The following is a 13,404-nucleotide window of genomic DNA, read 5'->3' as shown; positions in this document are numbered from 1 at the left end:
TTGCTTGTCACGGATGAAGCAAGCTTCATGACCTTGACTTATATGTACCTCAGCAGCACAAAGAGAAAATAATCTGCCTTTTCTTGTAATGAGTTCATCTTTTCTCTTTAGGGCACACATTGGGTATTTCTTTCTTGGTATAAACACAGTCTGTTTCCCAAGGACTGTCGAATGAGGCTTTCATCAGATATTTATCTATAAAGAATTTCATATAGAGTTCAAGAGCTAGCCTGGACTAGACTTTGTGGTAAATGTCTACTGGAAAATTAAGATCTAGAAAAATCTCTCTCATCTTTCCAGTGCATCTTGTCTTACTTTATGTTGTTCCAAGAGGTCAATGACTAATGACCCTCACCTTGACAGTGAAGTCTGCAGTGAGGGGCCCAGATATTCTTAGTATCTCCTTTTCAGGAAACTTCTGGAAGTCGATGCTAGAGTTGTCCATGAGGAAGGAGCCTGTGGAGCTGAGACTGTTTTCACTCTTCACACCTTGGAGAGTCTTGGTTTCCAAATCTGACAAATACAAACAAATTAACAGGAAACTACAGCACCATAATTTATTGTAAGAGTAAGTAAGAGTAGAAAAGGAAAGCCAACACAAGACAGCAGTGGTGCAGATTTGTGTCCTAAATTAGTGATAATGCAACTTTTCTGTTCTTTTCCACAGTTTATTCACATTCCCATACTTTTTTCTCCTCCATCTGCTTTTTGAATTTGTTCAGCTCTTGGATTTCTAGCTCTGAATTCACCTCCTCATCCATAGGTCATATTTTTACTTCCAGACATATTAATCCATGCCCAGTTAGGCATATTTTCTGTCTTTTAACTCACTCTCAGTAAGTCATGCTCCTATGTGGAGCATGACTCAGACCTTCGCTCATGAGTGCTGGCTTTGTTAAACTGCTGTTCCCTCTTTCAGTTCAAAGGTGGATCACTAACCACATGTTGTTGTGGTAGATAATTAACTGAAAGCAAGACATCCAGGAAAGAAAGATCAGTATGACAGTAATACTGCCTCCTCTCCAGAAGCTGTCTGATCCATTCCAGCAGGGTAGGAAGGGAAGGAGAGGGCTGAACCCTTCTGAGCTTTCCCCTCTGGCTTTTTGCATTCACAGCTCCCGAAAGGTGGGCATTAATTCAGATACTGTTTGGTAGGACTTATTTCTGATTGTTAAATCATAATAAACATATTAAATAATTTATTAAATGGAAATCAACAGAAAGTAGATCTGTTCCATCATCTAGCTAGCCTCCCCACCAACTCCAGATTATGCATTGCAGCATGTTCACCAATAAACTTTCTTATAGTTATTTCAAAGTGACAATCCATTTCATCATGAAGAACTGTAAAGCTACAATCCTTTCACCATGTATCTGTGAAATTATGCACAAAATCTACTCCCACACAGAGAGGCAGCTAAGGCAAAATCTGAATTAGATGGGGACACACTATTAATCTGTGATGGAATCATATTTTCACAGACAGTAAATGGGAGAAACATTTTTATTAGCATGTATTAAGTTGTTAATTAGGAGGAAAAAAATAATTGCAGTAATCAGACTGCTTTTCAGGATGGGTGATGGGAATTAATTCATGAAGGAAGTTGCTGAGGCAGTACACTAAGAATTTCCTCTGTATTAATGAATTCCTTGGTTTTCAGTGAGACGAGTCTCTTCCTTTGTGATGCACTTGGCCATATATTTATTTCTGGACAAGGCTGCATGCATCAGGGATAAAGATGGTTTTAAGACTTGTGTATATATAATCGGCCTCCTGTTGACTTCTCCCACAACCAAAGTTCACAGGGCAAAATACTCCCTCCCCCCAACTGATTGTAGCTCATACATATATAAAATCCTTTGATGGGTGAACAGAAAGATTCATGGAGACATCTGAAACAAGAAAGAGATGTATTTGGACTTATTCGTGTTTACACAGAGCAGTTAATCTAAATCTCAACCAGTGACTCAGGCAGACCTTGCTGATTCAAATCTTTTTGTCCTGAAATGTGATATGGCCTGACTGAAGACAGCTTTAGATCAATCCCTCCAGCTAAAATCTAATTTCTCTCTAAGCTGTCTTGTAGCTAAATTTTCCTGAAAAAGCAATAAAAGTACAAAGTTTTCTACCTTGGAAGAGAATATCTATACTGGGAAAGAAGACAAGAGAGAAAGGAAGAGTGCAAATCATTTACTGGGAAAGTAATAACAAGCATACTGGAGCAGCAACAGGAATACCCGAAGGGCCACTTAAAACTGAAGTAGAGGCAGCATTTGAACTTTTAAGAAAAACATATTTTTTTTTTCATTTATAACCTGTAATTTGCTGGTCTTTATTCACAGCTCTAAATCTAAAGAACCATTAAAAGGTTATGGCATGCCCACTGCTTTCTCAACACAAGCTGTGAGCTACAGAACAGGACTGATAAACCACCCCTTATTTTGCCACTCAGTATAAGTTCTTTGGGTGAAAAAAAATCTGGAGAGAGTGGGAATGATTTGATGTTTCACCTCCTTGCCAACACTAATGTTTGTATGTACACTGATAAGCATAGACAACTCCAACTTGTCTGTGCTGCAGGAAAGTTCTATTACCTGTGGGAAAAGGAGAAGGGGGGCCCTACTTATCTTACAATAATTTGTGCTTCTGAGAGGTTATGCAATAGAATTTGTGTTTTTTCTAACAGTAAATCCCATTTGCCAACACTAGTGTTCATTTGCTGCTGATGAAAAAAGGAGCAGCCTGTGAGTAGCTACTGCATTGGAAGGTAGGACTGAGGAATGCAAGGAGTTTCTGTTCATGACATAAATGGATTTGACTTCAGCTCTCCCAGAGCATTCTCAAATCCTGAGACTCTTCTCCCAGAAAAAAGGGATACACAGCTGCTGGGATATACAGCTCCATGTCAGACAAAGCAGGGAAGAGTTATAGCCACCAAGTGACCAGCTAGCAGCACTCAGTGGTCTTAACTCCTTGAAGCAGTATCACTGCTAAGGAGCATGGTTTGACCTGTGCATGCTGTTCCTGATCTTTAGACTGTGACGTTGTCTGTGTGCATGTGTGTGCGTGTGTGCATCTATAGGAGTGAAGAGATTATCATAACAGAAACATGTTAAAGTCATCAGCAGCTTGATAGCTAAGCTCAGCTGTAGGGAAGCTTATACTTTACTGTCCTCAATATTTCTTCACTCAGTGGGATATATTTTATTAATTTTAAACAAAAGCACTTGGCAGCCAGTGAGCCAGCCAAAGGATAAGCAAACAGAAATGCCTGAAACATTATGGAGGGGCAAAGGATTCTGCAATGTTGGCCACCTCTGCTCTGAAAAGAGCATGGACCACTGAGGTAACTGGGTCTAAGGAGAATTTCTGAGGGCAGGACTCAGTCCTGTGTTGAAGTCAGTGATCTGAGAGAGGGAAACCAGACACCACCAGTGTAAACAGAGCACTTCAGGTTAGCAAGGCTTTCTTAAACAAATGTACATTAACTTTTTCTACTTACACAAATGATCAGGTCCTTTCAGCACAAGGCGAATCTGCCTGCTTCCATAGGGAATAGCAACGACTGTATCATCCACTGTGGGAAGGCAAAAATGCATGAAGTAGGCAAAGAAATTCCCATCTGTTTTCAAGTAAGCACTGAAGTAGGTGCTTACAAGGCAGTCAAGAGAAAAGCTTTTGGATCAATTAAACAACCCTATGAATATGAGAGAACATTAAAAATCTGAAAAAACAACTGAATGCTGTAAGAATCTTCTATTTAGAAGAACCCAAACCTGTTGATTTTTTTATTCTCAACTCCTTCACAACCATTTCTGTATTCCAAGAGTAATTAATAGCTTTCTATTTCACCACGAGTCCACTTAAACCTCTTCCAAGTCTTTTGAATTGGTGTTTGTGAAGTAGAGAAGTGTAAGACTTATACTGATGTTTAACCAGAACAGCCCATTCTTTCACTTGACTCTTTCCCAGCTGAGACCTACAGCTTGTCCATGACCTTGCTCATGATATGTGATGATCTCCCACTGCCCTCAGGCATGCCTTCCCTTTCATACCTTTTATTTTAATGGTTAGAAGTGCTATAATTCTGTTTCCCTTTCCACACCACTAACAGAAAGCCCCTGGAAAAACAAAAGCCCATTAGACTGTCATGTAAACGGGTTTTAGAGCAGGATATTGCACCTATGAAGCTCTTGGGAGCTTTGCCAACTGGATTTAAACTGAGGTGTGAATTAGCGTGTGGGTCACATGCTACTGCGAAAGTTAGTTAGGTTAACATTTCTAAAGATGCAGCACTGTCAGTAATATCCTGAAGGGAGACAGGAAGGAAAGGTGTGGAAAGATGCTAGAAAATGCTCCCAACTCTATGCCTGGGACATGGGGTGGGTGCCCAGAGAACACTGCTGTGGACTAACCAGCATGCCTAAGTTCTTCATTCAGATTTCCCTATTCCTCTGCCTCTTCTACAACTAGAAGTCGGGAAAGAAAATGTATGCATGCCTAACAGGATTTTTTGGGGGGAGGTTGGTAGACATTAGAGAAATGAAACCCCTTTCACTGTCTGTTCATTAGAACTGCTCACATCTGTGTCATGTAATGTCTGCTAGCAAGAACTAGAGCTCTGCTCTCGAAGCAACATGTTGCTTTGTCAGGTAAGGCTAACTCACACAATAAAAGCATATTATCTTTCATCCAAACCAATGAGCTGGAGCCTTAAATTTCTGACCAGACCAAACTGGGAAAACTGTTCCAGCCTAGCTAAAACAGGATTCTCAGTTATCAGCAATAGTTAGTAATGTTGTCATTTTATGTCAAAAGCTGAAGAGAGGAGACAGAAAGAGGGAAAACTACAAGGAACAGGGAGTTCTTTTAAACAACACATTCACTCATCCAAACCTGTAACATCTCAAAAATGTCAACCAGAACCCTTTTAAATTTTAAATTCAGTCATGCATCATAGGAATTTCTGACACTCTTACATTTTATGGGATGAAATATCCATACTTTTGTGGTCTCTTTATATTCCAGAAGTGAGGGGGCAAATGCTGGCAGTCTGATAAAGCTCTGAGTGTCACTAGAGTTGCATGGTGATAAAGCCTCTTCATGTGCCCAGACTCTTCTGAACCTTGTCTCAATTTTCAAAATCCGTTTTGACATGTTTCCCCAAACTATCCAGAAATGTCAGTCTCCTAAGACTTCTGTAACACTGGGGTTAAACTCTATTCAACAAACATTTTCCTCATACACATCTCTGATATCACATTAATTAGCAAAGACAGACATCTTTAATTTCTATGCAGAATTCAAATTTTCTATCTGAAAAGACAACTATTGAAGTGTTACAAAATTCACTAAATATTGATATTCTAATGCTGATTTTATTGGTACCATTCTGGCACTCATATTCAAGATACCTGGTAGGATTAATACATTTTATCCATTTTGGGGAACAAAATCCATGAGTATGACATACCATTTTGTTGTATATATATACATCATGTTTATTGGAATGAGGCTGGGAAAACAGTAACTTCAATTTTTCAAAAAATATTTTTTTTTGCAAGTATTATTTAAAGACAGTCTGATGTCATTATTATAATTGACTGTCTCTCAGTTATGAACTCTGTGCTGGAGGGTTCACTGACATGTCACAGAAAAATCAGACAGTTTAAAGATCCTACAAGCTTCTATATCATGTATTCCTAGCATGTCTCTTCCGCTCCAGGGTATTGCTAGGACAATATTTCACCTGATCTTGTTGTTGCTCTCCATCTGAAATTCTAGCATACGTTATGTGAAATGCAAAGCTCTGTGGGATTTATGCTTATCACAGTGCTTCCTGCTTTCACAAAGTAGAAGCAGTAGGATAATTTCCTGAGGTTAACAGTGATAAGAACGAGACATTTCCTGTGAAAAGACATGTGAAAGTAAGCATGGTAATATTTAGTCATAGCTCCCTCCAACACTAAGGAGAGAGGCAGATTGTGGAGCAGTTGTGTGAAACACTCTGAAGAAAAGGCACGAAGAGCGTTAACGGACGGTTGGTTTCCTCCAGAGAAGATGCATAGGGAGGCAAGGCAGAGTCCCAGATAACTGAGGACATTGGCCCAGGGCTGTGAAGAAAGTGCAAGGATTTAGGCAAAGGTTGTATGTCAGACACATTCATCAAATTCCTGTGAGAAACCAGTTTCTTCTGGTTTTGGATTCTGAATTTGGATTTTCTCCAACTGGTCTGTCAGTTCCCATGATGAAAGATTGAGTTGTCACTTTTTGTCCATTACTATTGATATTCAATGGAAATCTGGAACTGCATCTATTTTTGACAACCATGATAAGGGTAATCAGGTAAGTATCTATTCTGCCTCAGCATAGCGATTTCTACAATCCTCTTTTAAGAGTAATCTACTTCACTAGTAGATGTCAATCCTTTCTTAGAGAAAACATAATGCTGCACAAAGTGATCAGCAGAATTCACCCACCACTTATGGGATCAACTGTCTAGCTCCTTGGCGAATTCAAAGAAGCCTGCTTAAATACAGCTCATCTCCATAGGAAGATACATACACTCCTTCCAAAAGGAGATGTTTTAAAAAAACCCAACGTTCATTTTCTGCAGACTTTGAAAGTTTGAACCACTGAAGTTTAGGGCTAAGAGAAAAGAATATTTCGGAATGAACAAAGTCTTTTGTAGCTGTTTGTTTGTTGTTTTTGTTTGGTTTGTTTGTTTGTTTTTTTTTTTTTTTAATATAAACAACAGCATAGACACAGGTGGTTCCTTTTTCATAAAAATGTGAGAAAATTCAATGTCATGTTGCCTCCTGCCCTTATATGCTTCTGTTTCTGAGGCCACTAGGAGATGTATACTACCCATATAAATACCGAGGAAGCTGTTCCTGTAGCAAGTGCTAAGCGTTTAAAAGCTCTATGAATTTCTTTCTAGCACTATCCTTCTCCTGTGCCTTTGCATGATACAAACAGCATGGAAAAGGGAACTGGATATGAGCACCAAGACACCATGAATTCAGTATGATAAGCTCAAGACTGTGTCTGGGGTGGGTCTGAGATATAAACAACTTCAGAAACTACTAGGACAGTGCTGGAATAAAGGTCACTCTCCAATTTCCCTAGCACAGTCCTTGAAATTGAATGCTGTGCTCTGTTAGACAAATAAAAATCCTAAGGGAGCCCACAGAACACCTCTGCTGATATCTGGTCACTGCTGCACATGCCCTTTCTGATTCTTCTTACGTTGCATGGCAGTATGGCTCACATAGGCTTTTAATGCTTTGTTCATGCCATGGACAAAATAGACATTATTCTTGAGAAACAAGGATTATTTTATAGAGATAACTTTGAATTAAGCTATTAACTAGCCGAAAGTAATCCAATCATTCCAGCAAATAAATCAGGCCCTGATCCCAGATATGCTTATGTAGATATGTTTACAGTGACAAATAAGTAAGATGCTGAAACAGACAAAGTGCCAAAGTGACAGGCATTTAAACAGCGCTGAGGAGGATAGATGCAGGAAATAAACACAGAGTAGATTTTAAAAAGTTTTTCAACATTTTTAATCTCAAATTTTCACAGCATGTACATAAACCATTTGGAAGCAAACCTCAAAAAGAATTCATATTAATTCACACATGGGAAGGAGATCTGTTAGTGTGCCTTTACAATTGTAAAAAGATAATTTAAAGGAGCACTTACTTTTGATATACTTGAAACTCATACTGTGTTACATAACAACATGTATGTCTACAGCAGGGGTGTGCATACAAAATCTGATTATCTACTTCAGTTCTGTATAACAATTATTTGCATGCAAATGTGTCTGAACAACCCATTCTCTAATATTTTTTTCACATTCGTCTCACTCTAAGACTGTGCTCTCTGACATCTGCTCTTCTACCTATATAGTATTCTTTATATTTAATAGCAAACCACTGGGAGTAGGGACTCTTGTTTTATTAACATTTTAGTACTGTGCATAATATATCAGCGCCTTTATCCTCAGTAGAAAAGAGAGGAGCACCTTTTTACCAGAAAGCAACTGAAAAACAATGAATTATCCCTAGAGGAAAAGATGTTTGCCAAAACAGTTCACAAATACTATCATGTCTCAAGCAGCCTGGAGATTTCCGAATCTGTTTATGCAATGTTTATGCAATGTGTGTAATAATGAGGTGAAATTCCACTCCTAAATATTTGTGAATTATTTCCTTCCAGTTCTGCCTCAGAAATGGAACTCTTCTGAGGATTATTCCTTTCCTTCCTTCCTTCCTTCCTTCCTTCCTTCCTTCCTTCCTTCCTTCCTTCCTTCCTTCCTTCCTTCCTTCCTTCCTTCCTTCCTTCCTTCCTTCCTTCCTTCCTTCCTTCCTTCCTTCCTTCCTTCCTTCCTTCCTTCCTTCCTCCTCTTCCTTCCTCCCTTCCTTCCTCCCTTCCTTCCCTTCCTTCTCTTTTTTCTGCTGCGCTCTCCCTCTCGCCAAGCAGTTATTCTCTGACAGAGAGAAGCTTTTGCAAAAAGTACCTCTCACTGCTCATCACAGAAACTGAATGTTATCTACATAGCAATCCACAAGTGTACACACAGAGTCTTCAGCAGTTATTACACTGTCATTTGAATCTTTTAGGTCATGTGGTATTCAGCACTAGAAAAAGTGCTTCAGAATGGTAGACCTGGTCTGATTAAACTCTAGTGCCACTCAGTAGGGCTGGGGGCATGTTTGAAGTCTGGCACATATGACTCCTTAGGTGTGTCTACATAGGCGTGAAAGTACATCTACCTTTTTACCCTTTCTTCAAACTCACTAGACATGCCCTATTTCTCATCCCAAAACTTTTATGGCTCCATCTATGGTGCTGTAACCAGGCTGAAAAGCCTGCCTGGGGTCTAGCATAAGCTAATCCTGTCACTGTGGCACACTAATGCTACTTTACCACTCTGAGTTGAAGCTGGCTCAGTGTGCGGGAAAGCCCACGTCAGTCCATATCCATCTACACAGGCACCTCCTGATGTCTTAGGCACCTCAGCCCACCCTAGGACTGAGTCACCATGCTCAGCATGCAAGCAGACATACCATGGGCATAGGTCTGGGAGGAAGCACTGTGCCAGGTTGGCACCACTATCCCCCCAGGTTCCTCTCTGCTGTAGAGCAGCATAAACAACTCTGTTCAGAGCACCATGGACTGCGTCCCATGTCTAGCCAGCTAATACAGCCAGAGCAATGTGAGTAGAGCCAGTTCTTATTCTCCAACTCCTCCCAAGCAACTAGCTAGCTAAGATGGGGAATATACTGCTGACACTTTTCTACAATCCTCTGTCCACCCCCACAGCCAGACCTGTAGTCTGAGAAAGTTTCATTTAACCCAAGAGGGAAGAAACTGTGGCTACAACCAGACTGACCATGATCATTCAACTGCCTAAGAAAGAGTGGGGTGAAACCTAGCTTGCAAGAAACACATAATTAACTGAGGGGAAGATGGCACTTTACCAGAAGGGACAGCTTACATTTATTTGCTGAGAGCTGGGACTTATACTGGCCTCGAACCATCCGGCAGGTGGACCCATCGCCATTGCAGACCCCACAGTTATCTTCCTTGACAGTGCTTCCCAGCTGGCGGTCACAGCCAACGATCTGGCAAGAAAGAAAGATGTGCAGTTCAATGTGAGCACCTACTGACTGACTGCTCAATCCATCTCTGCAACTAATTACTGCCAAATTTCTCTCTCAGCATCTCTAGAGGGCCATAAAGTACCTTAGCAATGAAAGAGGCTGAGCAAATCTGGCTGGGAGTTTGAACTGAAATCAGACATGAGATAGCGAGCAGGTTAGTACTCAATGGCTTTTGCAGTCCAGAGAAAGAAAAGAGTATTGTTGGAGGGTTTTTTTTTAGGGCATTGTGAACATTTCTTGGTTAAGTCCTATCAGAAATTACACTTCTTAGCATTTCACAAAGAAAAATGCCTGAAATAGATAAGAGGACAGATAAGAAGCAGACAGATAGATAAAAGTAAAGAGCAGCACAGATAAATAGTAACGTGGCTGAGATCTCAGTGAAATTTTACCTGCTATGCAAGTTGGGAAAACCATGTGGTTTTAATTATGTTTGACAATAATCCCATTCCACACTATGAATGCCTGTGCTCAGACATTGTTAAAGATCTGACAAAGAAGGAGGGAATGGTTAAAACAAAAAGAACTGAGAGTAAGAAATGCAATTAACTGCTCTGAAACTGGTTTTATGTTTATATGGAATTTGTTCAAAATTTTAAAACTTGAATAGATAAACTAGGCTTCTCAGGTTGTAAAAAACTATAGTTCTCAGGAGAATCAAATATAAATTTATAATTAAATACATTTAAAATTAAATAAATAGAATATAAATTTATTTAGCACAGTGCTAGTGTAGGCCTTTTGTTTGAAGTTTGAATTCTGCATCCAAGTTATGAATTTTTGCACATAAATAATTGAAATCCAAGAAATTAAGCAAGTCCATACAGTGTTATAATTACCTTTATACATATGAGAAAATGAAAGGCCTTCTAGCATTCTGGCGTGCAAAGCAAGCAATGAAAATATATTTGTGTATAAATTCTACTTCTAAAGAGGTTGCGCTAAGACTCTTAGCCAAACAGAAACTGTATATATAAACACAGGGAATTTTAAATAAAGTGTTTATTTCAGCTTTAAATTTTCCTGCATCTGTGAGTTTCAGTTAAATCAGAGCTGAGTCCTAGAAACTGGTAAGAGCAAATAGGACACATCATCAAGGCTCATAAAAGCTGCATGTGTAACTTGCCTATTTAAACATTCGGACTAATATTCCCTATTTGTGCAAATCTACATGTGCAGATTTGCAGATCTCAGCTAGGGTGAGATGTACGTCTGGACTTGACACTTTTTATTCACTTGTCTGTGAAAATGCAGGCTTTGATTGATATCCAGTATTTACTTTTAGCAATTCAATTCCCATTTCTAACATCATTATTTTACTAGTGGTACAATAGCGGTTTCCTTGGTTATCTGACATATTGATAATATAATTAAATTTAAATCATTATAGGTTTAGATTCAGGCTTGATGAAAGCTATCATCAAATTTGTTTGACTTTAACCACTTCTACTGGGTCAGAACCAGGCCAGTCTCCTATGCTTCTGCATTATATTATGATGTCTCCAGGGGAATTAATGAGGGCTAATGGAGTAAGAGTCATGCATAAATTATAAATTTCCCTGAAAATCTAGCCATACCGAGACTGCACGAGACATTTTATCACATTAGAAACACCCTGACAAATAATGGTTAGATAGCTGAAGCAAGTTATGATTACCTTGACTGTGACTGCTCTGTACAGAGCTTCTAAGTACAGATATATAAATTATATCAGTGATACCATGTAACATTTAGTTTTATTTTTTTCTGAATAAGAATATCCCTACAGGATATAAACCACCTTTGATATACACAGACTAGCTTGCTTTAACTTTCATGAATGTCTCTGTATAGAAAAGATCTGAAAAAAAGCACTTGCATGATCTGAAAACTGTATGACATAATGCTACAAATCAGATTCATTTCCTTCAAGTGCGTTACAGCTCACTAGTACCCACAGTGAGAAGGGTCTTGCTGAGGAACCCAGATATCAGAGGAAAGGTCAGAATTCCCCTTCATATCTGCTCATAACGTATTTCATGTTCTCTCAACAGTTCAGTTCAGAGTGGTATCCAAATCTGCATGTCTTTGCCTATTTTGAAAAGAACATGTGAACTGCCTGGATTTTAAAAGGGCTGAATGTTAAATCCAGGTATGAGGCAACCAATTTCAAAATCAGCCTTTACTACTTTAAAGCCTTTTCAACTTCATGAATCATCAGCTTACATGTTGCCATGGGCTGTATTCCGATTAAAGTTAATTTATAAATTGAGCAATTTGGAGCTAGGTCACAACTTGTACAGGAAATTGCCAGGAAAATCTCAGGTGTGAAAGGAAGTTATATTGGGATTTATTGCTCTTCTTGAGACGGACAGCCATTTTCAGTGTATAGCATAAAAATAACTCTTTTGCTGAAATGCTGGATTTTAAATGGAAGTATGAACAAAATGGAGACCTCTTGTGAACACCAAAACTTTTGCAGTATGTACAAAATATGTTATTAATCTTCCTGTACTTGGTAGTGTCTCAGATAATTTTATGCTATTAGAAATGTTGATGAAATTAAATAACTTTCCTATTTCTTCCCAAGGTTTCTGCAGCTTTTTGCTTTACACCGTTAGATTATCTGTCTTAATAGATATCCAGAGCACTGCAAATAGGTATGAAATTTTCATTAAGTGATTAATGCCTGAAATAAAAAATGTTCCCAAGTTCATTGCTTTTTTCTCCCCCCCCCCCCCCCCCCCCCTTCACTATTTAGGGAAATCCTTCTTCCACGTTTTGCAGGTAAATACATTCAGTGAAAAGGATGGTAGTGCTTGCAATGGAGTCACTGATGCTTTAAAATGAAAAACACTACTCCAGATCTCTCATTTTTTGGTAGCTTTTACGTGCAAGATTTATATAAGCTGGACTCTTATGAAAGCAAAAGATCAGGCAAGGAAATATTAAAGTGCTCCTGAAAAAATACACAGTTCATGAGAATAATAACTTTTGCCTCTTATGCAGAAGAAACATAGTTTTGTCTGAGTTGAAATGAAAATATGTGATTTCCATAACATTATTTTCATTCTGCATCAAGGGTGCAGAGAACTCACTGCAAAAGATGAAAGTATGGGTGAAAATATGTCACCATCCCCCCAGAAATAAGCAGAGTTAGCAAGAATAGGAAGGGAGAAGTTTCTTTCAGCATCCACCCCTAACATGGACAAAACACAGAGGGCAGGTTTTGGAATGGCTGTTATCAGGGATGCCAAAGATGCAACACAACAGGAGAGACCCAGCTACCAGGAAAAGTAGATTCACTTAGGCTGCAGAGCTAGAAAAGCCTGCTGAGACAATGACCTACGGGCATACTCATCTGACTAGGAATGGTTGACGGCTCATCATGAAAATAAGCACCACAGAAGATACTGCTTCACAAGCTTTGTAGGCAAAGGAGTGAATAGGGATATTGTATCTCTAATCTACAGCTCAGAGAAATGGTGTAATGGACACAGTTTGAAAGAAAATACTGACATTTTTGAATCAGAAGCTTGGGGAATATTTCACTCTCTGAAAAGCTCTGAAATGTCAACTCCTCGTCTTGGTTTGAAACTAGAACCAATGTTAAAATTCTGAAGTTTCTGTGGGATGGAAACTTCCTCTTTCAGTGCATTCTAATCCTGATCTTAATATATCCTGGGGGGTTTAGGGAGATGAAGTCTTTTTCAATCCATAAAGGGCTGGGAAGGAAAACCCCACCAG

At 39.1% G+C, this 13,404-nt stretch overlaps 1 protein-coding gene across 1 annotated transcript in view; it reads right to left on the bottom strand.

The window, feature by feature from the left end:
- ADAMTSL1 (ADAMTS like 1) overlaps window positions 1–13,404 on the bottom strand; it is a 215,875-nt gene that overhangs the window by 133,064 nt on the left and 69,407 nt on the right. The window contains exons 5-7 of the mRNA XM_074855478.1: window positions 9,513–9,639; window positions 3,504–3,578; window positions 356–513 (exon numbers count right to left, since the gene is read on the bottom strand). Coding sequence (XP_074711579.1) covers window positions 356–513; window positions 3,504–3,578; window positions 9,513–9,639 — 360 coding nt within the window. The remainder of the gene's footprint in view (window positions 1–355; window positions 514–3,503; window positions 3,579–9,512; window positions 9,640–13,404) is intronic.

Source organism: Strix uralensis, chromosome Z, assembly GCF_047716275.1.
Source record: "Strix uralensis isolate ZFMK-TIS-50842 chromosome Z, bStrUra1, whole genome shotgun sequence".
NCBI lineage: Eukaryota > Metazoa > Chordata > Aves > Strigiformes > Strigidae > Strix > Strix uralensis.
Note: the sequence above shows the minus strand (reverse complement) of the source record. Positions and strands in the feature narration are given on the sequence as shown.